Source organism: Haemorhous mexicanus, chromosome 27 (assembly GCF_027477595.1).
Source record: "Haemorhous mexicanus isolate bHaeMex1 chromosome 27, bHaeMex1.pri, whole genome shotgun sequence".
Lineage (NCBI taxonomy): Eukaryota > Metazoa > Chordata > Aves > Passeriformes > Fringillidae > Haemorhous > Haemorhous mexicanus.
In genome coordinates, this window is record NC_082367.1 from 4,657,088 (window position 1) to 4,681,634 (window position 24,547).

Below are 24,547 nucleotides of genomic sequence, written 5' to 3' on the forward strand. Positions count from 1 at the left end.
CGCTTCCCAACCCCCGCATTCCTGCTCCAGCAGCCCCAATTTGCCTTAATGAGGTTTTAATTAACGCCTCCTCTCTGCCGTGCCCGGTGATTGGCAGGAATTAACTCTGGATGGAGGAAATTTGGGATGAAGAAGGCCCTGGAGGGGTCTCTGATGTCCCTTGGCTGCTCCCGTGTGGATTTGGTGCTCCCTTGGTTTTGTTTGGCTTTTCCCGCTCCCAGACTCTTCATCCTTGGATTTCTCCTTGGATCTGTCCCCTCCTTGGCTCGGTTTATCCAAAATAAGGGCAGGGGAGGGAGCTGAGGTTTCTTGGGATGGGATGAGCCTGGAGCAGGGCATTCCTTGGGAAGGGATCCTGCTGGACTTCCATGGATTCGGGAGGAGGGAAGGGGATCAAAAACGCTTTTGGAGCTTCCCAGAGGAGCTGGGGCTGCCCCATCCCTGGAATGTCCAAGCTTGGAGCAGCCTGGGATAGTGGGAGGCATCCCTGGCCGTGGAATTTTGGGTGGAATGGGATCATCCTTAAGGTTGCTCCCAACCCAAACCATTCCAGGATTCCTCTGGCTTCCAATTCCCAAAGTTTCCCTCTATTTAGGGTTTCATCCCTGACCCAGGCTCAGATTTTGGGTGCCCTTCAGGAGAGAATTCCTCATTTCCCAAGCACTTTTGCCACCAAGTTCCAGCTCTGGAATCTCCTCCACCACTGGGATTTGTTGATTTTCAAAGCTCTCCCAACCCCTCTGCCAGCATTCCCTGGAAGGAAAGATCCCAAAATCCCCCTGGATCTTCCAGTGGCTGCTGATTGAGGGAGAGACCAGCAGGGAAACTGGGAGAGAGAGCTGGAGCTTCCACTGGGAATATTTTGGGGGAAAAAAACAGGGAGAGACAAGCAGAGAAATTGGGAGACAGAGCTGGAGCTACCACTGGGAATCTTCTGGGAAAAAAACCCAGGGAAAGACCAGCAAAACATCCACCAGGAAAAAAATCCATGGAGAGCAGCAGGACAGGAGCTGGAGCATCCCCCGGGCATTTTTGGGGGGAATAAAACTGGGATGAGCTGGAGCATCCACTGGGAATCTTTTGGGGGAAAGAACCAGGAAAGGACCATCAGGGAGACTGAGGATTTCTTCAGGAATATCCCATGGGATTCCTCAGAGGGATCCCTGCCCTGATGCCAGGAGTTGGCTCATCCCCAAAAAAGAAAAAAAAAAAAAAAATCCAGGAGATTTTTTTAATTAGGATTTTCTTCTTTGAAAATGAATCCCCCCGAGTTCCAATTCCTTCCATCTGCCAGCCTGGAATATTCCAAGCTCCAGTAAAAACAAGTGGGAAACTCCCCGTGAGGAGAGTGGAAGTGCAGGATGGATGGAAAAGATGGAATCGGTGCCTTCTCCCACCCGGGATTTATAAACTAAATTATAAATTAAATATCTTTTTCATTAAATGTCACTTTCAAGACCACCTTAATTCAGCCCGAGGATGGAGGGATAGGGGGGTGTCAGAAGTAATAATAATAATAATAATAATAATAATAATAATAATAATTCCACATCCAGGAATTATTGCTCCAATTGCCCTTTCCAGCTGATTGTGGAACAAATCGTTGGGCAGCCCTGGGAATCCTTGGCCTCTCTCCCATTAAAGGGTGATTAAATTCAGCTTCCAGACTGGAGGGGCGTGGCTGGATCTTCCCAAGGGAATTCAGGGCACGGGAGGTTAAGTGGGGGACAGCACCGAGGGGAGTTCTGTGCTCCTTTTCCCTTTTTTCCCCCTTTTTTTTCCATTTCCTTTGCAATTCCCGGGTTTTTCAGCAGGGAGAACATGGCTCATCAGCAGAACCGAGCCGCTGGGATTGTAACTATTGATTTTTCCTGGTTTTGCCACTTCTCAGTGCCTGGAAAATATCACTGGAGCAAATGCTGGCCACTTTGGGACAGCTTTGGGAATGCAGGCACTGTCCTGGAGCATTCCTTCGGAAATCTGCCAGGAAATCTGGCCAAAAATGAGAAGAAATTGTTTAAAATCCGTGTTCAGACACAAAAAAAGAGCTCAGGGTGAGGCAGATGGAGCTGCTTGAACGTGGAGTAGGTTTGTCCTGGAATTCCTGGATGTGGGATCTGATGGGATGGGCACTCACAATCAGCACAATTCCCAATTCTTCTTAGGAATTCACACCCTGGGCGGCCAAAACCCTCGGCATTGGACACAAATCCATGGATTAACTGCACCATTCCCACCTGCCAGGAACTGGAGCACCTGGATGTGGCCCTTTGATCCCAGCTCTGAACTTCCCCATCCTGCTGGAATCAGCTCCTGCTGCTGGCCCTGTCACCCCAGAAGGTTCTGGCTCCAAAAATCCACTCCCTGCTGGATTTGGGATTTTTTCCCCTCCATTTCCTCAGTGGTGCTGCCATTCCTGCTGCTGGGAATGAAGAGGTTTCAAGCAGGGATTGCAGGAAGGGAACAGGGAGGAGCTGCATCCCAAACCAGCAGCTCATTCCTCATGGGAATGTCGTGATCCCATGATGGATGCAGGATTCCCAAGCACAACTTGTGGCTGGAAGTGCCAGGATGGAAAAACCTGGCATCCATGTTCCATCCCAACCTCCTCTGGAATTCTCTGCTGCTCCCAAGGAATGGTTTTAGGGCAGGATGGTGCTGCCAGGCTGGGCTGGGCTGAGCTCCTTTGGAAAAACCCTTGGAAAACAGATGGGAACAAAATGGTGTTGGCAGCAGAGAGAGGTTTAAGGATAGCACATCCCAAAATTTGGCAGCCCAGGGAGGTGACCGGAACAGGGACAGCTGCCAGGATTTGAGGGAAAAGCAGGGAAAATCACAACAGGAATCTTGGGAATTGGGGTCTGGGGAATTCTTAGAAGTGCTGGGGCTGAACCCCACCCTCTGCCAAGGCCTGGGGGTTAATTAATGCCACAACAAACCCTCATTAAGAGGCCTAATTAATATTATTTCATTTACAGACAGGAGGCAGCTGTTCCCTGCTTCCCATAGAGCGAGGGTTGTGCCAGGAATTGTCCTGCAGGGATACCTGGGATGGGATCTGGGGTCAGGGCTGGGGCTGGGGTCAGGTTTGGGTCCAGAGGGAGGGGACCCAACATTCCAGCCACGTCCCCAAAGGTTTTCCCAGCCCTCATCCCATCAGCAGCATCCCTGTCCGTGGGCTCCACGGCAGGATGGATGTGGGAAGGTTGGATTTGATGATCCTGGAGGTCTTTTCCAACCATCACAATTCCATGATTCCCACGCTTTCCATCCCTGTTTTCTGCCTGGGTGCCACCCTCGTGGGTGACATTGCTGTCCCCTCTGTCCCCTCCCTGTCACTGCCAGGCCAGTCCTGCCCTTCCCCACCTTTAATTTGGGTTCTCAGGATTTCCCAGCCTCATTCCCACAGCCACTTCCATGGAAATGGGTGGAAGTGAATTCCCTGTGACCCCCCATTCCCTCTTCTCACCCTGCAGGAATCTTGAAGCTATTTTGGGCAGAGCATCCAAAATTTGCCCTTTTTTTTCCTGGAGAAGCTTCCTGAACTTTGGGCACCCTGCTTATGGAGCTGGGAGCACCATTCCCGGTGTTTTGATGGAGTTTGGGATTAATTTATTCCAAATCCTCCAACAATCCAGCAGAACAAAGCACTTTAAAAACAAATCCCTTTCTTTAAGAGGCAAAAAAAAATGAACCCATCAAACAATAATCCAAGAATAAAAATCAGGAATTTTATGGCAACTCCAATAACGAACTCCATCCTCAGAAGCTCATTTAGGTATTTAAGCCCTTGTTTAATATTCTAATTAGCAGTTAATCAGCAATGAGAGAGAACAAACGGTGATTAGCTCATCTTCACCTCCTCCAGGTGATTTGGGCTCATCAGCTCCAGGAAACTTTCCTGATATTCCTGAATTATTCATGGCCACGGAACGTCCCGGGGTGGGATTTCAGGTGCATAACCGAGGGGGACACGGTGGATTTTGGGGAAAAGGATGCTTTGGATGGGATTTTGGGAAAAAATTCCTCCCTGGGAGGGTGGGAAGGGGCTGGGATGGATTTCCATGGGGAGCTGTGGTTGCCCCATCCCTGGAAGTGTCCAAGGCCAGGTTGGAACAACTTGGGACAATGGAAGGTGTCCCCGCCCATTTAATTTCATTATTCCAGGCTATCATTTATCCTGATTCTTCCTTTCCTCTTTTCCCACAGCTTCCCAAGGAGTTGGGAAGCAAAGGAAAGCTCCTGCGGGAGGTTTCAGGTCTGGAGGAGGAACTGGTGCAATCCCAAATGGATTCCTCAATTCCCTGTCCCTTCTTCCCCTTTGCCTTTCCCATCCCACCGAAGGCAGACAGGACACTGGACTCCTCCCCCTGAATTCCTGGGGAGCAGATTCTTAAAGGCCTTGGAATAATTTGGAAAGATTCCACCTGGTTTTGCTTGGAAAAGAAGCCGTGCCTGGCCAGGCTTTGGATCTTGAGGTTTGGATGTCTGGGAGCAGGGATCAGCTGAGGTGACAAGGACTGGGCTGGCTCCCAGGAGAATCCACGAGGCACGAGCAGGTGGGAAAGAGAGAGGCAGGAGCTCCAGACAGCTGCTTCCCGGAATTTTAATTAATTCCCGAGCTTTTTAGTCTTCCCAGACGCCGGCTTTGACAGGCTCTGGATTCCTGGTGCCTGCCGGGATGGATCAGGAAGGTCAGAGCTGCTCCTTGCCAAGGCAGAGCTCCCTCACTGCTGCCCCCAGCGATTTTTGGGAAGTTGTGCTGGCTCTGGAAGCAGCTGGATCAGCTGGAGCAGCATCCCTGGATGTGCTGGAGCTCATCCATCCCATCCCATCCCGGGATGTGCTGAGGGACTGAGGAGCTCCTGAGGATTCCTGGATCCTCCTGGATGCTCAGGATGCTCCACAGGCACAGCAGAGCTTTTCCTGCTCTGTCCTGGCAAGCGGCTTTTCCCTGCTCAGCCCTGATCCCACCTGGAAGTGGCTTTTCCCTGGACCAAAACTCATCTTCCAGCCTTCATTCCCTTCTCCCAGCCCCTTCCAGCCCTTCCACGTCCATCCCAAAAGTGGGAAGGGGTCAAAGGAAGGGAATTCCCCCTTTTCCCCCCTCAGCCCGGTCCCGGGGGATGCTCCAGCCCCTTCCAGAAGGAAACCCGCGTTTATCGGGAATATCCCAGGCTGGAAGAGCCAATTCCACGGGCTGGCAGCTCCCTCTGGTGGGGAGAAAAGCCAGGAAGAGCTGGGATGTGCCCAGATTTGCGGCACAGCTGGAGCGGGATTCCCCGAGGGGTCGGAAAATGGGAATTCAACAGGAATTCAACGGGAATTCAATGAGAATTCCAGGGAAAAGGATCGGGATGAATCTCCCCGGAAAGGGAGGCTCAGCCAGGCTCTTCCCTCCCCTCTCCCCACAGGGATTTTTGGGATCTGGGACAGATCCACTTTTCCAGCTGTTCCATCTCCACATTTGAGTTTCAATCTCTCTGGAATAGCATCCAAGCTTCTTCCTCGTGGGATGAAGGACTTCATCCCTCTTCCCAGCTGTAGGAATGTGGTTTTTGTTGATGGAGTGGCTAAATTATCTTTTGTCTCTTTAAAAAGGAAAAAAGCTTAGAAGTTTTTCTCTTTAATTTGGTAAAAAGACACTTTATAGAACTTTTGAGGCTTTCCTTTAAACTTAGGTCTGTCTGATTAGACAGAGACTAAAAAGTCCAACCTAAATAATTCACTAGAAAAAGAGGAGAACAGAGGAAAAATTGCTTTTATAGTGTTTTAGTAAGACTAAAAACCTCTTACCCCTAGGCCAGTTTTTCTCTGAAAAAACTTTATTTGACATTTTATTAAAACTTTTTTGTTTCCAACACTACTTCAGAAGCCACCCTACTAATTTTATGCCATTTGGAGTAACAAAACTATCTCAAGTGCAATAAGTTCTCTGAGAGCTCATAAGACCTAGCCCAAAGAAAAACTTATCACCCCAATCCTCAATTTCTACCCTTAAAATTCTGCACCCCACCATGGCCTTGCTTTGATCCAAAGAAATCCAGGCATCATTCCAGCTATTAAGAATCCAGCTTGGTTTTATTGTCCAGTTTTTCCAAAAGTTGGTGTTTTCCTCAGCACAATTATAAAATATCCCTATTTTTATGCCTATTTTACAAAGATTTACAGCTCTGGGAGTGACAAAGTTGGAGCTGGGAATTCTCTTAAATAATCAAACCATGATTTTGGTTTTGGGGGGGACTTTAAAAATTCCAAATTAACAAAGAAAAGGGAATTTCCACCAGCTCCTTCAAACACCCCAGGGAATTATAAAATTTATTCCAATTTAATTTTTTTGGGAAATGGGTGCAGGGAGCATATTTGAAACCCCAAAACAGGATGGAAACAGGATTAGAGGCCCTGATTCTGGTTTACATAAAGACCCTTTACAGATTCTGGCAGCACAGAGGAACCTTAAAGTGTATTTAAATAAAATTTATGCCCACTCTTAGGATTTTTTTATGCTGCCAGAACTGTGTAAAAGAAAATCAGGTCCCAAATTTGGGGTTATGCCCAAAATTAACATAATTAACATTTTAGGGCTGTGTTTTCCCTGTGCCCACCCTCACCCCAGAACCGGGAAAGCGCGGAAGCTTCTCCCCATTAAATAAAATTTATGCCCATTTAAGATTTTTTTATATTGCCAGAACTGTGTCAAAGAAAATCAGGTCCCAAATCTGGGGTTATGCCCAAAATTAACATTTTAGGGCTGTGTTTTCCCTGTGTCCACCCTCACCCCAGAACCAGGAAAGTGCGGCAGATTCTCCTCGTGGGATTGCAGTGTTGTGGTCACTTTGGGAAGGGATTTTTCTTGGGGAATTGCTCAGAACGGAGGTGGGGGCAGCACAGAGAAACCCTAAAATGTATTTAAATAAAATTTATGCTGCCAGAACTGTGTAAAAGAAAATCAGGTCCCAAAATTATCATTTTAGGGCTGTGCTTTCCCTGTGCTCACCCTCACCCCAGAACCAGGAAAGCACGGAAGCTTCTCCCCAGGAAACAAAATTTATGCCCATTTAAGATTTTTTTATGCTGTCAGAACTGTGTCAAAGAAAATCAGGTCCCAAATTTGGGGTTGTTCTCAAAATTAACATTTTAGGGCTGTGTTTTCCCTGCATCCTCCCTCACCCCAGAACTGGGAAAGCACGGAAGTTTCTGGCAGTGTGTAGGTCACTTTGGGATTTTCATGAGGGAATTGCTCAGAACGGAGGTGGGGGCAGCACAGAGAAACCCTAAAAATGTATTTAAATAAAATTTATGCTGCCAGAACTGTGTAAAAGAAAATCAGGTCCAAAAATTATCATTTTAGGGCTTTGCTTTCCCTGCGCCCGCCCTCACCCCAGAACCGGGAAAGCGCGGAAGCTTCTCCCCATGAAACAAAATTTATGCCCATTTAAGATTTTTTTTATGCTGCCAGAACTGTGTCAAAGAAAATCAGGTCCCAAATTTGGGGTTATGCCCAAAATTAACATTTTAGGGCTGTGTTTTCCCTGCATCCACCCTCACCCCAGAACTGGGAAAGCGCGGAAGCTTCTGGCAGTGTGTAGGTCACTTTGGGATTTTTATGAGGGAATTGCTCAGAACGGAGGTGGGGGCAGCACAGAGGAACCCTAAAGTGTATTTAAATAAAATTTATGCCGCCAGAACTGTGTAAAAGAAAATCAGGTCCCAAAACTATCATTTTAGGGCTGCATTTTCCCCTGCGCCCGCCCTCACCGCAGAACCGGGAAAGCCTGGAATCTTCTCCCCGCGCCATCGCAGTGTTGTGGTGACTTTGGGAAGGGATTTTCCCTGGGGAATCGCTCAGAACGAGGGGCCCTTGACGCTGCCCGGCTCCGTGAGGCGGGCTGCGGCGTAGGCCGAGGCGGCCAGGCAGGCGGCCGGCTCGCAGAAGCCCGGCAGCCCCGCGGGCCCCGGCGAGCCCGGCCGGCCCGCCTCGCCCGGAGAGCCCGGCTGGCCCCGCTCGCCCGCCTTGCCGTCCAGAGCGTGGCCAGGGATGCCCGGGAGACCTGGAAAGGCAACGAGGTGGGGTGGTGAGAAATAATAGGGATGTTCCCCTCAGAAATAGGGATTTTTTTTCCCTCAGAAATAGGGATTTTTCCCTCGGAAATAGGGATTTTCTCCTCAGAAATAACAGGGATTTTTCTCTGAGAAATGATAGGTATTTTCCTATGAGAAATAGGGACTTCCCCCTCAGAAATAGGGATGTTCCCCTCAGAAATAGGGATTTTTTCCCCTCAGAAATAGGGATTTTCCTCCTCACATATAGGGATTTTCCCCCTCAGATATAGGGATTTCCCCTCAGAAATAGGGATTTTCCCCTCAGAAATAGGGATTTTCTCCTCAGAAATAATAGGAATTTTTCACTGAGAAATGATAGGTATTTTCCTATGAGAAACAGGGACTTTCCCCTCAGAAATAGGGATTTTTCCCTCAGAAATAGGGATTTTGCCCTCAGAAATAGGGATTTGCCCTCAGAAATCGAGATTTTCCTCTGAGAAATGATAGGTATTTTTCTATGAGAAATAGGGATTTTCTCCTCAGAAATAATAGAGATTTTTCTCTGAGAAATAACTGGTATTTTTCTAAGAGAAATAGGGGTTTTCCCTGAGAAATAATAGGGATTTTTTTCCTTGAGAAATAATAGGGATTTTCCCCTCAGAAATAGGGATTTTTTTTTCCTCAAAAATAGGGAATTTCCCCTCAGAAATAGAGACTTTCCTCTGAGAAATAGGTATTTTCTCCTCAGAAATAATAGGGATTTTTCTCTGAGAAATGATAGGTATTTTCCTATGAGAAATAGGTGCTTTCCCTGAGAAATAGGGATTTTCCCTGAGAAATAGGATTTTTTTTTTTCCCTGAGAAATAAGGGCTTTTCCCTGAGAAATAGGGATTTTCCCTAAAAAAATGGGGATTCAGCAAGAAAGTGCTGAACTAATGACCTCAGAAATAGGGTTTTTTTTTCCCTGAGAAATAATAGGGATTTTTCCTCAGAAATAGGACGGGGGTTTTTTTTCCCCTGAGAAATAGGAATTTTCCCTCAGAAATAGGGATGAAGTTGAGGTTTTGTGGGATGAGCTTGTGCAGGTTTTATGGGATGAACTTGGGCCCGTTTTGTGGGAGGATTCTGAGCAGGTTTTGTGGAATAAACCTGAGCAGATTTACAGGATGAACCTGGGCAGTTTTTATGGGATGGACCTGGGCAGTTTTTATGGGATGGACCTGGGCAATTTTTGTGGGATGGACCTGGGCAGTTTTTTTGGGATAAACCTGAGCAGGTTTTGTGGGATGGATCAGAAGGTACCCAGCCACCGCTGGGCTCATCACCCCAAGGTGACAAAGGCCACCTGGCCGTGTCAGTGCTGGGGACACCTGGTCTCACCTGGGATCCCTGGAGGACCTGGCATTCCCGGGTGGCCACGGCCAACCTCTCCCCGCTCGCCCTTCTCTCCTCTCTTCCCTGTGGGTACAAAAAGGAGGGAAGGACTCCATGGAAACCCTGGACGGGCGATCAGGGACAGGGACAAGCGTGGCAGTGCCACCCCAGGGGGTTTGCTCCTGGCACCGTGCCACCACCACCCACCTTTGGGTCCGACGTTGCCGATCTGCCCGGCAGCTCCCAGGATTCCGGGGACACCTCGGGGTCCCATGGGGCCGTGGGGACCCTGATCACCGGGTGGTCCTGGGGGGCCGGGGGGACCGGGGGGTCCCATGGCCCCGACCCCACCCAGGGCAGCTCTCTTGGCACTCACGGCCACCTCTGCCAGCTGCTCTGTGGGGCAGAGAGGGGCCGGGATGGGATCCATAGGATGGGAACCACGGGAACTATAGGGTGGGATCCATGGGGTGGGATCCATGGGATGGGACCCACTGGATCCATGAGAAGGGATCCATGGGATCCATGGGATGTGGTGGCCCCACTCCACCCTCACCTTGCAGCATCTTCAGCACCACGTCCACGATGTGCTGGTCCCCAGCGTCCCGGCCCTGCCAGGAAGGGAATTTTGCTCCTTCTGTCCCCTCCCAGAGCCCTTCCCAGCCCAAATCCCAATCCCCATCCCCTCCCTGCATCCCAGGTCACCTTCCCACCCTGCTCTTCCCCGTTCTGTCCCAGGGCAAGTGCTCCACGCTCAGTGCATCCCTCTCATGGCATTTGAGTCCAAAACGAGGTTTTTAGGGAAAAATCCCAACCCTACAAATCCCTGCTGCTGGCTCGTTTATATAAGGACGGTTTTTGGGTGCCATACACAGTGGGAAAGACAGAATTCCTCCCCAGGAAGGCGGGATCCCAGCTCCTGAGTGGATCAGCAACGTGTTCCCAGAGGAGTTGGGTGGGAAGGAGAGGCAATTCCTGCCGAGCAGGGAGGGTGAGGAGGGCTGTGGGATCGGGATACTCACGGCTGTGCCCCGCGGGCCCGGCATTCCCGGCACTCCGCGCTCCCCCACCAGCCCCCGCGGGCCGGGCGGGCCGGGATAGCCCCGAATTCCCGGTGCTCCTGCATCCCCCGAGGGGCCGGGAAAGCCGAGGTCTCCCTGGATGCCTTGCTGGAGGAGGGATGGAGGGAGAGGGGCATGAGGGGCTCAGGTGGTGCTGAGCATGGGGGGTTGCACCCCAAGAGCCCAAAATGTCCCAAAAACCACAGGCAGGGCTGGGTCCTAAATGGGGCTGGGAGTGAACCCAGGGCTGGATCCTGAAAATTTGGGCTGGATTCCAAAAATTGGGGCTGGATTCCCAAATGGGGCTGGAGCTGCATCCAGGGCTGTATCACAAAAATTAGGGCTGGGGCTGAATCCAGGGTTGGATCCCAAAAACTGGGGCTGAATTTGAATCTTGAACTGGACCCCAAAACTGGGGCTTAGCCTGAATCTCTTGCTGAGCCCAGAACTGAGCCTGAATCCAGGGTTTAACCCCAAAGAGGAGCTGAGCCTGAATCCAGGGCTGACTGTGGTCACTGGCTCCCATCTCCAGGGAAAATATTCCCTCAGCACCTCAGCAGGGAGGCTCCAGCTGAGGATCCCACAAATCCCCCAAGTTGTGGGGCCCCCTCGGTCCCAAATTCCCCCTCACTCACCTGTCCCTTGGGTCCTGGCTCTCCTGACTCCCCCTGGGGACAGAGGACACGGGAAAGGCAATGAGGAGACAGCAGGGATTTAGGGCTGGAGCTGGGATTTAATGCCAGGCAGGATCCCCCAGCATGGGAAGGGATCCCGCAGCATTCCCAGGAATCTTCTGGAAGCACCCACCTTCTCTCCCTTGAGCCCTGCCAGGCCGTGGACACCTGGATCTCCCTAAAGGAAAGGCAAGGAGAGAAGAGAACATTCCCAAAGGAAACATTCCCTCTCTGGGATGAGGGGGGAATTCATGGAGAAGGTTCCTAGAGGCAGTGTTAAACCCAGCTCTGTTAATCCCAGCCTGGGATGTACTCACAGTGCTGCCTTTGGGGCCGGTTTTCCCTGGAGAGCCCTGGGAAAAGGAAAAACTGGGATCAGCCCAGCTCAGAGCAGAGTCCCCGAGAAGCCACCCTGCTGTCCCCCGAGCTGTCACCTTGTCTCCTTTGACTCCAGGCAAGCCTTGGGGTCCTGGGATGCCTGGTGGGCCCTGCTCACCCTTTGGCCCCTGGAAATCCAAGGAATGTGGGAAAATGAGTGAGAGGAGAAAATGGAAAGATTACCCAGCAGGGAGTTGTCCCCAAGGCAGTGAGGTGCACGGGCAGCTCCCCATCCCCCAGCTGATCCCAGCCTCCCAACCTTCCCTAAATCCCAGCTCTGAGGGGACACAGGGCACAAAACCATGGAGAAACCACGCCCAGAGCAGTGATCTTCCAGGGATGGATTCCTGTCCCCAGGAAAAGCACCAAAAATCAGGTTTTGGCTGTTTTTCCAGTGCAAGAAAGCTCTGGAGAGGGGCTGGGCTCTCCTGGGATGGGGGGAAATTCCTGTCCCAGCTGGGGTCCCATTAATCCCTGAGCTATTCCCTAATCCCTCAGCAGCAGGACAGGCATGGGACTGACCCCGGGATCAAAGGGGGAGGTCTGGCTGTGCCCCACTGATCCCAAAGCCAGGCTTGGAACCCCCCATCCTGGGGCTGAGCATTCCCCGTGTCCCAGAGTGGCTTTGGGGACAACTCAGAGCATATCCTGTGTCCCAGAGTGGCTTTGGGGACAACTCAGAGCATTCCCTGTGTCACATCTCAGCTTTGGGGACAACTCAGAGCATCTCCCATGTCCCAGAGTGGCTTTAGGGACAACTCAGAGCATTCCCCATATCCCAGCCCAGCTGTGGGGACAATTCAGAGCATCTCCCATGTCCCAGCCCAGCTTTGGGGACAACTCACTGGCTTTGGGGACACCTCAGAGCCTTCCCCATGTCCCAGCCCAGCTTTGGGGACAACTCACCGCTCTGCCCTGCTCCCCGGGGGGCCCCACGAGGCCACGCTCGCCCCTGTCACCCTGTGGAGAGCCGGGAAAGGAGCAGAGTCAGGGCCACCTCCCCTTGGCCCGGCCACCCCCACAGTGTCCCCAACTCACCTTCGGCCCAGGGACACCCTGCGGGCCCTGCTCACCCCGAGGTCCGGGCTCGCCCTAAAAACGGGAGAGAAAATCCCACAGAAGATGAGATTGACCGGGATGGTGTGCTCCTTGTCCTTCCCTGAGGGAGGGTGGCCCTGTCCTTGTCACCACCGCAGGGTGGTGACAGGAGCAGGGGGTCCCGGAGGAGCAGGGGGGGAATGAAGTGCCCGATTCTGCTTTTAGCTCACAGGAAACGAAATAAAAGGAAAAAAGAGAGAGCTCAGCCCCGAGGCTGTCCCCGGGAGGGACACGGTGACATCTCGGTACTTACCAGCTGCCCTGGGGCACCGGTGACACCGGGGTGGCCCCGAGGACCCGATTCACCCTGTGAAGGGTGAGAGAGGAGGGTCAGAGGGGACACAGGGGGACAGCAGGGACAGATAGGGGACAGCAGGGACAGTGGGGACAGGGAGGGGACAAGAGCCGCAGGGTGGATGCTCAGAGGCGTCACCCACCTTGTCACCTGGGCCACCTTTGCTTCCTGGCTGGCCTGGCAATCCCTAAGGGAACAAAGTCAGGATCAACCCCTGGGCACAGCTCAGTGTCCCCTTGGGGTGTCACCCCTGGGCACAGCTGAGTGTCCCCTTGGGGTGTTACCCCTGGGCACAGCTGAGTGTCCCCTTGGGGTGTCACCCCTGGGCACAGCTCAGTGTCCCCTCGGGGAGTCACCCCCGGGCACAGCTGAGTGTCCCCTTGGGGTGTCACCCCTGGGCACAGCTCAGTGTCCCCTCGGGGAGTCACCCCCGGGCACAGCTCAGTGTCCCCTCGGGGTGCTGGCCCTGGCACAGCTGAGTATCCCCTTGGGGAGTCACCCCTGGGCACAGCTGAGTGTCCCCTCGGGGTGCTGGCCCTGGCACAGCTGAGTGTCCCCTTGGGGTGTCACCCCTGGGCACAGCTCAGTGTCCCCTCGGGGTGTCACCCCTGGGCACAGCTGAGTGTCCCCTTGGGGTGTCACCCCTGGGCACAGCTCAGTGTCCCCTCGGGGTGCTGGCCCTGGCACAGCTCAGTGTCCCCTCGGGGTGCTGGCCCTGGCACCCCTGGCAGAGGGATGTCACCCCAGGGGACAGGCTGGGGGGTCCTGCACTCACAGCTTGTCCCCGGTGTCCCGGCGTTCCCGGCCGTCCGGCCTGTCCTGTGGCACCCTGCGAGGGACAGAGGGGGTGTCACCAGGAATGGGGTGCCCACAGGTGGGCAAGGGGCTCCTGCCCGAGGGGGACAGTGCCCTGGGCACGTGGCCAGGAGCTGCCGTGCCAAGGGACATTGTTCCCTTTGCCATTCCCGTTACTCCCAGCGGGTGGCATTCCCTCACCTTCACTCCCGGGATCCCTGGGGTGCCATCCTTGCCATCGATGCCCGGGAGACCCTGAAAAGGGGCAAGAGGCACTCATGGGACACCTCGAAGGGACTCAAAGGCTCACGGTGGGCACAAAAAGATGCGGGGAGGGAGAGGAACATTCCAGGTGTGTGTGCTGGAGGGGACAAGGACACACACTGGCACAGCCAGGGACAGGGGACTCGTGCCCAGGCAGGGCACAGGTGCCACCAGCTGTACTCACATTCTCCCCCTTGGGGCCGATGTCACCCTGGGGTCCCCTGATGCCACGGCCACCCTAGAGCAGGAGGGGACAAGTGTCAGTGTCCTGCTGGTGCAGGGGACAGAGCTGGGAGGTGGAGATGCCCCTCGAGGGCACTGGGGCAGAGCCCTTTCCATGTGGGAATGGTGCCAAGCTGGGGAAACGGGCACACTGGCACTGGCGGGTCACCTACCAGCTCTCCCTTGTCACCAGGGCTCCCAGGTGGTCCCTTGGGGCCTTCCCTGCCCTGGAGGAGAGAGGAAGATGAGGATTGAGCAGGGCAAAGTGGGACCCCAGAGCAGCCAGGGCTGAGGGAGGGGGCACCCACCGGCCGCCCGGCGGCTCCAATGCTCCCGACCATGCCCTTGTAGCCAGCAGGGCCCTGGAAAGAGAGCATGGAAAGGTCAATTCCCATCCCAATCCACCCTTGCACCCCTGAGATGGCCCAGCACGGAGGGATGCTGCTGGGAATGATCCTGGTGGCATCTGGAGCCCGGAGCCAGGGGATGCCACCCGCACTCACCGTCTCCCCCTTGGGTCCTGCCATGCCAGGATACCCCCGGAGGCCCTGAGGTCCCTGCAGGGAAGGAAACCACAGCAAATTCAGCTGGAAAATAAAACCAGCCCAGGGGGAAGCAGCAATTACAGCAAAACCTGACACTGGGAATCCAAACACGAGGAATTCCAGTCCCTCCTAATTCCAGAGCCCCCCAGCAGGTGCTTTTCCAGCTGTCAACTCCATAACTCCAGAGGGCCCGAATTGCAGCCACTTCCCTGGGCCAGAGCTCTTGGCTTCAAAGCAGTTTTGCCCTTTCCTGGCCTGGAGGGCTCAGCCCAGTAATTGTTTTTCATCTTCAAAGTGCTCCGAGAATTCCTGTGGCTTTAATTCCCCCCGGGGCAAGGGGGACTCAAGGGACAGCAGGGATTTATCCCAAATTATCCCTGGGAACAGCCCAGGTGCCCGTGGAGCTCTCCAGAGGGAGAGGTGGTGGCATCCATGGCTGGGAGAGGGATGGGATGGAGGCTTTGCTTCAGTCCCAGTGCTGGGAGCAGGGACAGGCCAGTGTCACCTCCCTGGTGTCAGGGGACAAGGACAAAGAGGCCACCCCCAGATCCTGCATCACTGGGGGGACAGAGGAAAAGAGGAATGAAGGATTTACCGGAGGGCCTGGGACTCCTTGTTCTCCAGAGGCACCAACATCCCCCTTGGGGCCCTGGGAATGCAGAAAAAAGGGAATGTTGGAGGGAGAGGGGACACAAAGCAGCCTTGGGACACCACAGCCCCCACCTGGCACCCGGCAGGGGATGGGGACAGGTGGCCCTGCCCAGGAAGCCACCCTGGGAAGGCCACTCTGCTCTCCCATTCCCACATTTTCCATTGTCCTCTTTCCTCCCTTCTTCCTTTCCCTTCCCAGAACTCCTTCCCTGGGTCCAGCCCCACAGGGACGGCCACACCTGGATCCTGCTGAGATCCTGCTGGGATCTGTCTGAGATCCTGCTGAGATCCTGCTGGGATCCTGCTGAGATCCTGCTGGGATCTGCTGAGATCCTGCAGGGATCCTCCTGGGATCCTGCTGAGATCCTGCTGAGATCCTGCTGGGATCCATCTGGGATCTGCTGAGATCCTGCTGAGATCCAGCTGAGATCCTGCTGGGATCTGCTGGGGGACCTGCTGGGATCTGGCTGAGATCCTACCAAGATCCTGCTGGGATCCTGCTGGGATCTGGCTGGGATCTGGCTGGGATCCACCTGGGATCCACCTGGGATCCACCTGGGATCCTGCTGGAGCACTCACCGGCTCTCCCTGCTTGCCGGGCTCTCCGAGGGCGCCGGGGCGGCCTCTGTGTCCCTGTGGGGGGAGAGAGGAAATCCGTGAGGAAAATCCCTGGCAGAGCTGCAGGGTGGTGGCACCATCAGAGCCCCCCCTGCCACCACATCCCACCCTGGGGTGCCTGCTGGGACGTGGTGGGACTCAGAGTCCCACAGGTGACATTGGGGGACTCAAAATCCCAATGGGGACATTGGGGGACTCAGAATCCCACAGGTGACATGGAATGGGCTCAAAATCCCAATGGGGACATTGAGGGGCTCAGAATCCCAACAGGAACATTGGGGGACTCAGAATCCCAATGGGGACATTGAGGGGCTCAGAATCCCAACGGGGACATTGAGGGGCTCAGAATCCCACAGGTGACATGGAATGGGCTCAGAATCCCACAGGTGACATGGAATGGGCTCAAAATCCCAATGGGGACATTGAGGGGCTCAGAATCCCAATGGGGACATTGGGGGACTCAGAATCCCAATGGGGACATTGAGGGGCTCAAAATCCCACAGGTGACATTGGGGGACTCAAAATCCCAGTAGGGACATTGGGTGGGTTTCAGAATCCCACAGGTGACAATGCAGGGCTCAGAATTCTACTGGTGACACTGACAAGGGGGAGCTCAAAATCCCACTGGGAACATTTTGAGGGGGGGGCAGTTCAGAATCCCACAGATGGCATGGAATGGGCTCAAAATCCCACTGGGGACATTTTGGGGGGTTTCAGAATCCCACAGGTGACATCCTGAGCTGGGGTTGGGGCTTTGGCACAGGGTGCCACCCCCAGGAAGGGGCTGGGGACCCACTGGGACCTTTCCTCCAGGCCTCCCTGTCGTGGTGCTCCAGAGATCCAGAGAAGGATCCTTCACTCCACCACATCCTGGAGGTGACAATTCCCATTTTTCCCCCCCATGGCAGCTCCAGGACTTCCTTACCTTCAGTCCCTGCAGTCCCTGGGGGCCTTTGGGACCTGGAGGGCAGCTGGTGGGACACTGGGAGGAGAGGGAGGACAAGGATGAGTTGGGAATGACTGGGAGAAGCCCAGGAACAGAGGAAGGGAGAGGGGACACAGGGACACTCCGGTCACAGCAGGGGACAAGGTCATGGCAGCTCTCACCAGGAAATCAGCGCTGCCTTCCAGGCCTTGGAGGTGTCCTGGGAGTCCCTGCAGGGAAGGAAACCATCAGCATTCCAGGATTTTACATCAGGATGGTTTTACAGGAGCAGGGAACAAGGAGTGGGGTGGGAGGTGAGAGCCAGAGCCCAAATTCCAGCCCCAGTCCCCAGGATGAGCCTGGGGAAGCTTCTCCCTCCTGGAGGGGGCTGGGGGATACTCACAGGTTTCCCTGGAGGGCCTGGGGGACCCCTCGGGCCATCAGGTCCAGGGTCACCCTAGGAAAGAAGGCCAGGAAAGGAGAATTTGGAATGAGGAGGGGAGGTGGAGAGCCAGGATGTCCCAGCAGGAATGGGGACATGCTCAGGGTGATGGCACCAAGGGCATTCCCACGTTTCAGGATCATCCCTGATCCTCCCAGGAGCCCTGGAGGCCACAGAAGCAGCTCCTGGATGGGAGGTTCTTCCCTGTCCCCTCCTGACTCCTCACCTTGGGTCCCAGCACTCCGATCTCCCCAGGAAGTCCAACCTGGCCTGGAAGCCCCTTAGGGAGAAGGGAGAGAAATTCATGGAATAAGAGAGGTCCCATCCTGATTCCTCCCCTCTGGGGGAGCTGAGGTTTGAGCTCCTCCTGCACAATTCCAAGCAGGACCCCAGGCCACCCATCCCAGCCCCAGCGTGGCACTTACGGGGGGTCCTGGCAGTGAAGGACCCTGCGACAAAAAGAAAATTACAATTGGTTCAAATTCCCCAAATCCTGCAGAATTCCTGCCCCAAGGAGAGCAATTCCCACCCCACCACCAAGGATGGAGCAGGGGGGACTTGGGGGGTGCCCACCCCACCCATGGGAGCAGCAGATACTCACAGGGAGCCCTGGTGGCCCTGGGAGTCCGGGCTGGCCCTGCCAGGACACAAGAGGAGAGTCAGGAGCTGGAAAAGGAGGATCTGCTCTGGCAGCTGCTCCAATTCCCCTTCCCTGGATGCAGCCTCAGGGCCAAAAATTCCATCAGGCAGTTCCTGCACCCATGGATCCCTTCCAGAGGGATGGGGATGGACCCAGGCTGGGGCTGGGGGGGAAGGGGGAGCCTGGGAAGGTGGGAAATTGGGAAGGTGGAAATTTGGGAAGGTGGGAGCCTGGGAAGGTGGGAGCCTGGGAATGAGGGAGCTTGGGAAGGTGGGAATTTGGGAAGGTTGGAAATTGGGAAGGTGGGATCCTGGGAAAGCTGGAAATTTGGGAAGGTGGAGCCTGAGAAGGTGGGAGCCTGGGAATGAGGGAGCTTGGGAAGGTGGGAATTTGGGAAGGTGGGATCCTTGGAGAGATGGGAATTTGGGAAAGTGGGATCCTGGGAATGAGGAGCCCAGGGCTGCCCCTCACTCACTTTGGTTCCTGGCCTGCCAGTGGGTCCTGGCTCCCCTTTGGCTCCTGTCAGGCCCTGCAAGGGAAGAGATCCAGCGAGTTATTCCCATTCCTCCTCCTCTCCAGCCAGGGATTCTTGCTGGGTTGAATCCATCAGGAATTTCACGGCACAGGGACGCCCAGCAGGGACCCTCACCCACACCCTGGGCACATCCAGCCCTGGCAGGGACACGTGGGCAGCTCCACCTGTCCCTGATCCCACTTTTATCCCTGGGATGGGGCAGGAACCCACCCAAACCTCCCCAGGCACCCATCACACCCCCAGGGGACCTGGGGACAGGCAGGGTGAGGTGGCAGCACCGCCCCCTTCCTGCCACCACCTCTGCCAGGCCGTGCCAAGGAGGGGACAGTGGCAACGTCACCGGTGCCACCTTATGGGTGCCAAGGAAGTGGGGACAGTGGGGAATTGCTTCAGATTTATTCTGGGGGAAACAAGAGGAGCTCTGCTGGGATTCCAAAGGTGGAAAGGGGTGGAAGAAGCAATTCCCAAGCTCTTTTAGGATCCCCAAGGTGGGAGGGGGTGGCAGAAGCTCTTTTGGGATTCCCAAGGTGGGAGGGGGTGGCAGAAGCTCTTTTGGGATCCCCAAGGTGGGAGGGGGTGGCAGAAGCAATTCCCAAGCTCTTTTGGGATTCCCAAGGTGGGCAGGAGGGGCAGAAGCTCTTCCTGAGCTCTGCTGGGATCCTAAAGGTGGAAAAGGGTGCAAAAGCTCTTCCTGAGCTCATTTGGGATCCCCCAGGTGATTTGGGCACGTTTTTATGTGGGGCAGACACTGGGGACAGGAGCAGTTTGCTGTGACCCCCCAGACAGGGACACCAGGAGGGGACAGGGGACAGTCCTCACATCAATGCCAGGCTTCCCTGGGGGTCCATCCGGGCCAGGGGCTCCAGGCTCGCCCTTGACACCCTGGAAAAAATGCAAAGTTGGGATCAGGTGGGAAGGAGGCCCCGTGGAAGGAGCGGGATCAGCCAGGATGGGGTGGGCACTCACCGGGGAGCCGGCAGATCCTGCAGGGCCTTTGTCACCCTGGGGAAAGGGGAGAGGTGGGAAGGGGATGGGGCACCCCACAGAGCCCAGCCTGGGGACCCCGATCCCTGTCCTGCTCCTGGCACAGGAGGGAGCTGCTGGATCCCACAGGCAGGGCAGGATGGGGCTGGGGTTGGGGAGGGTGGGGGGTTTTGGGGGGTTGTGAGGGTTTTAGTGGGGTTTGGGAGGGATTTTGGGGGTTTGGGAGGGTTTTGGGGCATTTGGAAGGGTTTTAGTGGGGTTTGGGAGGGTTTCTTTGGGGTTTGTGAGGGTTTCTTTGGGGTTTGGGAGTGGTTTTTGGGGTTTGTGAGGGGTTTTTGGGGTTTGTGAGGGTTTTGGGGTATTTGGAAGGGTTTTATTGAGGGTTTTGTGAGGGTTTTACTGGGGTTTTTGAGGGGGAATTGGTGAAGGTCGTACTAGGGTTTTGTGAGGGTTTTATTGGGGTTTGTGAGGGTTTTACTGGGATTTTGTGAGGGTTTGATGGGGTTTCTGAGGTGGCTTTTGTGGGGTTTCTAGTGGGATTTTGTGAGGGTTGTGCTGGGGTTTCTGAAGCACCGTGGCTGCTCTGGGTATAAATAACACTGAAATAACACCACCTCCTGGAGAAAGGGCACTTTCTGCTGCCTCACAGGGCTCCCCTCTGTTCAGGCCCCCATCCCACAGCCCGTGGAGGATCCAGAGCCACAATCCCCCACCACATCCCTCTGCAGGAACCCCACTGGGATGTCACTGTCCCCCCCCAGGCCCCCCCTTCACCTCTGGGGTGCTCCCTGCCCCAGTCATCCCCCACTGCACCCTCCCTGTCCTGCATTCCCCCAAAACCAATCCAGCCCCCAATTCCTCAGCTGTGGATGGAGCTGGATTTGGGGTGCAGCACCAAACAGAGCTGGGGCTGCTCTGTCTGCCCTAAATCAGGGGTGGGAACAGCACTGAGTGCCACCCCCGGCCCTGTGCCACTCACAATGTCCCTTTTGTGCTCCGTGTCCCCTCCCTCCCTCCCTCCCGCAGCCAGCACAGGTTCCTGCTCACTCACATCGATGCCATCAGCTCCTGGCACTCCTGGGGGACCAGGGGGCCCTCGTGGGCCAGGCTCTCCTGGTGGCCCTCGCTGTGGGAAAAGGGATGGGATCCACGTCAGGAAGGACCCCGAGATGTGTGGGGAATGTGCTGGGAATGCACTTGCAGGGAGCTGGGATGGAGAACAGCCCGAGGGCTCAGAGCTCTGCCCCTCCTGTGGATCCCCCAGCACGGGCATGGATGGGACAATCCAGGATTTCTCCCACTGGCACCTCCAGCTCCTCATCCCCTGCCCAGTTTCCATCCCATTTCTCCCCGCTCCTGCCCTGGTGTCCATGGGGAACAGAGCGGGGTCTCCATGGGGTGATGGCAGCGTTTTTACCCCTCCTTCCTCTCCCCCTGGTGCCCAAGGATCTCCTGCCCTGGTGGAGCAGGAGCTCCGTGGGATGACATTTTTACCCCATCTCTGCTCCCTCTTTCCCTGCTGTCCATGGCCTCCTACCCCAACGGAGCAGGGATCTCCATGGAATGACATTTTTACCCCATCTCTGTTCTCCCTTTCCCTGGTATCCAAGGATCTCCTGCCCCCATGGAGCAGGATGCCCACAAGACGATATTTTTACCCCATCTCTGTTCTCCCTTTCCCTGGTACCCAAGGATCTCCTGCCCTGATGGAGCAGGAACTCTGTGGAATGACATTTTTACCCCATCTCTGCTCCCTCTTTCCCTGCTGTCCATGGCCTCCTACCCCAATGGACAGGGATCTCCATGGGATGACATTTTTACCCCATCTCTGCTCCCTCTTTCCCTGCTGTCCATGGCCTCCTACCCCAACAGACAAGGATCTCCATGGGATGACATTTTTACCCCATCTCTGTTCTCCCTTTCCCTGGTATTCAAGGATTTCCTGCCCCCATGGAGCAGGATGCCCACAAGACGACATTTTTACCCCATCTCTATTCTCCCTTTCCCTGGTGTCCAAGGATCTCCTGCCCTGATGGAGCAGGAACTCTGTGGAATGACATTTTTACCCCTCTTTCCCTGCTGTCCATGGCCTCCTACCCCAACGGAGCAGGGATCTCCATGGGATGACATTTTTACCCCATCTCTGCTCCCTCTTTCCCCGCTGCTCCTGCCTGCATGGGGCAGGCTCTCCAAGCATTTCTACCCCACCTCTGTCCCCCCTTCCCTGCCCCGACAGAGCAGGGTGTCCATGGGGTGACAGCAGCGCTTCCAAAGACTCCTTTTAGCTCAGAGTGGGATTTCTGGGAGCACTGGCAGGATTCAGGTGCCCAAACCCCCAGGATGAGGTGGGGACCCCCAGCCCCTCTGTGTGAGCTCTCCTGGGCCAGGCTGGCTCTGCTCCCAGGCTCCAGACAAAAGCTCCATTCAGGGAAGCTCCTGGAGCCTGGTCCTGGCTTTGAGGTTTGCACAGGACTCGGCAAAGAAACCTCTGTTATCCTAACAGGGAGTTCAGGGGGAAGAGATTCCAGTCCTGCACACTGAAGCCCTGGTGTTCCTGGAAATGGGAAGCAGGCTGGGCTGCACTCCTGCAGCTCCTCCAGCCTCTCATTTAAAAAATAAATAGAAATATAAGGAATAAATGCGGGAATCGATGTAAATCTATAGGGGTGAGAGGTGCTGCTGGTTCGTGTACACAAAGAGAGCCCCAGCTCCACCTTGGGTCAATCCCTGAGCCCGTCCCTGCGATCTCCCCTGAATGGCACCTTTGTCCTGCCCAAGGAACCAATTCCAAAGGGTTCCTTGTTCCCGAAATTCCCACATCCCCCCTGCTCCGCTCCCCTACCCCCACAAGTCCATGGGGACCCCAGAGGGGCTTTAGGAAGGAGTTGTCCCTCAGTTTCCAACAGGCAGCTCAGGAACCGCATGGAAAAATTCCCCAAAACCTCTAAAATCTGATTTTTTTGCAGTTGTAAGGCAAGGAGAGTTTTCCCAGGTGGAATGCCACTGCCTGCCCCTCTGCAGGGCTCACCTTCCCTTTTTCCAGATCCATTTTCTCCTGCTCCGGGGTGAGCCTGGAGAGTCCACGGGGACCCCCCCCCCCCAACAGCCCCACGGAGCCCTGAGACCACCCCGGGAGGGTCAGAGCCCCCCCAGCCCCACTCAGAACGAATCCCAGGAAAGCAGGAGCAAATCCCCCAGAAAATCCAGTGGGGAAGTTAAAGCCTTCCACTGCTGCTCCAGAGGGAAAATCAAACTAAACTCCTTTAGCCAAGTGAATTTCCAAGTCCGCACGGAGAGGTCTCCGGCTGTTCCCACCCTCCCAGGGGGACATTCCTGGGAAAAACAAGGGGGAATAAACCCAAAGTGCTCAGAGATGGGGAATGTCCCCTCTCCATCCCCTCTCCATCCCCTTCTCCAGCCCCTCTCCAGCCCGGGAATCGAGCACGGCACTTACGAGCTGGGCCAGGCAGAGGCAGGAGGCTTGGAGCAGGAGCCAGAGCTGCGACACCAGCGTGGTGGCACGGGCCATGGCGAGCCGGGCTGGCACCGAGCGCGGCTGGCACCGAGCGCGGCTGGCACCGAGCGCCGGCCGCCCCGACTCGCAGCGCTCCGGGACACCGGGAGGGCCGGGCGAGGAGGAGGAGGAGGAGGAGGAGGAGGAGGAGGAGGAGGAGGAGGAGGAGGAGGAGGAGGAGGAGGAGGAAGGGGCTCATTAATATGCAGCAGGGGGATGAGGGCAGGTCCCCGCCCCTCTCAGGTGAGCCCGTGGCGATTGTGGGCTGGATGGGGACAGGGGGTTTGGCGCGATGGGGACAGGATTTGGCATGGTGGGGACAGAGTTTGGCACGATGGGGACGGATTTGGCACGATGGGGACAGAGTTTGGCATGGTGGGGACAGAGTTTGGCACGATGGGGACGGATTTGGCACGATGGGGACAGAGTTTGGCATGGTGGACACAGAATTTGGCACGATGGGGACGGATTTGGCAGGATGGGGACGGGATTTGGCACAGACGAGGGGCTGGAACAGGACAGGGACGAGCTCGGGAGCTGCTGCCAGGGACAGCCCGGCCAGGCTGTCCCAGGATGTCCCCGTGGTGTCCCCATCACGACGCCATCCCAGTGCCACTGGGCGTTGTGGTGCGGCTCCCTCACGCCCTGCGATGGGGACGGCACTGGGAACCAGCTCCTGCCACCCCAGGGAGGCTCCCGGGGGATTCCTGCCCCAATTCCTGCCCTGTCACCCTCGGGGATGTCCCCAGAGCGACACTGGGAGGGAAGAGGGGGGTCACAGTGGCAGTTCCATGGGGGGATGGATGTCCCGCTCACATCCCCATCCCCGTTCCCATTCCTGGTTCCCGCCTTCGCCAGCAGCCACCCCCCATTCCCAGGGAACACGGGATGATTCATCCCGGCCCCCTCCTCCTCCTCCTCCTCCTCCTCGTCCTCCTCCTCTCCTCCACAGAGCGCCGCTGATTCATCGCCTTTGGGGGGGGCTCGGCGATTTGGGCTGGCACGGAGGGCTGGGCACCCTCCCCGCCGGGCACGGGGCCACCCCAGCACGGCCCGGTTGGCACTGGGGATGCTCCGCTGTGCGCTGGGATCGCTCCTGGATCGTTCTTCCTGACAGGGAAGCGATTCCACCAAAACCTGGAGGGTTTGGGGCCAAAAAAAAGAGATCTGGGAGCATCTCCTTTGGGATCGCTCCCTCCCGGAGCTGCTGGGATGCTCCTGCTCGTGTCCCTGTGTCCCAGCGCTGTCCCTTTCTGGGACACGAGTGTCACTTTTGGGAGGATTATGTAATTCCGGCTGTTTTTTCAGAGCACTTCAATGACAGATTTTTGTCTCCTGTCGGTGCCATTGCTCGTTTTATCGCGGCTTTTCTGGTACTGCCCGTCCTGAAATTCTCTCCTCAGCCCCCTGCACTACCAGGTCCCCCTCCAGGCCAAGGGACAGCACCTCAGGGCCCCCCCAAATCCTCACCCAGCCCCTCTGAGCCCC

General features: G+C 55.6%; 1 protein-coding gene across 1 annotated transcript; it reads right to left on the bottom strand.

The window, feature by feature from the left end:
• Window positions 1-6,060: 6,060 nt before the first annotated feature.
• Window positions 6,061-23,122, bottom strand: COL9A2 (collagen type IX alpha 2 chain). Its single transcript, XM_059868592.1, has 32 exons — window positions 23,000-23,122; window positions 20,597-20,671; window positions 19,528-19,563; window positions 19,381-19,443; window positions 18,502-18,555; window positions 17,988-18,023; window positions 17,812-17,835; window positions 17,613-17,666; window positions 17,348-17,401; window positions 17,127-17,174; window positions 16,945-17,001; window positions 15,981-16,034; window positions 15,346-15,399; window positions 14,709-14,762; window positions 14,514-14,567; window positions 14,379-14,432; window positions 14,168-14,221; window positions 13,921-13,974; window positions 13,700-13,753; window positions 13,067-13,111; window positions 12,883-12,936; window positions 12,570-12,623; window positions 12,438-12,491; window positions 11,588-11,659; window positions 11,471-11,506; window positions 11,287-11,331; window positions 11,115-11,147; window positions 10,441-10,587; window positions 9,975-10,029; window positions 9,626-9,814; window positions 9,425-9,502; window positions 6,061-8,051 (listed from the first exon to the last, which is right to left on the bottom strand). Exons 1-32 carry the CDS (start codon window positions 23,072-23,074, stop codon window positions 7,846-7,848), a joined length of 2,076 nt encoding a protein of 691 aa, XP_059724575.1. The 5' UTR covers window positions 23,075-23,122; the 3' UTR covers window positions 6,061-7,845.
• Between the last annotated feature and the right edge of the window lie 1,425 nt (window positions 23,123-24,547).

Excerpts from the sequence above, each read along its gene's own strand:
- COL9A2 (XM_059868592.1), bottom strand. The coding sequence starts at position 23,074 with ATGGCCCGTGCCACCACGCTGGTGTCGCAGCTCTGGCTCCTGCTCCAA. Across the intron at positions 17,175-17,347 it reads CAGGCCCTCCAGGGAAACCT|GGACTCCCAGGACACCTCCA; the intron begins GTGAGTATCCCC and ends CCTTCCCTGCAG. Across the intron at positions 13,754-13,920 it reads CAGGGATCCCGGGAGTGAAG|GGTGCCACAGGACAGGCCGG; the intron begins GTGAGGGAATGC and ends TGTCCCTCGCAG.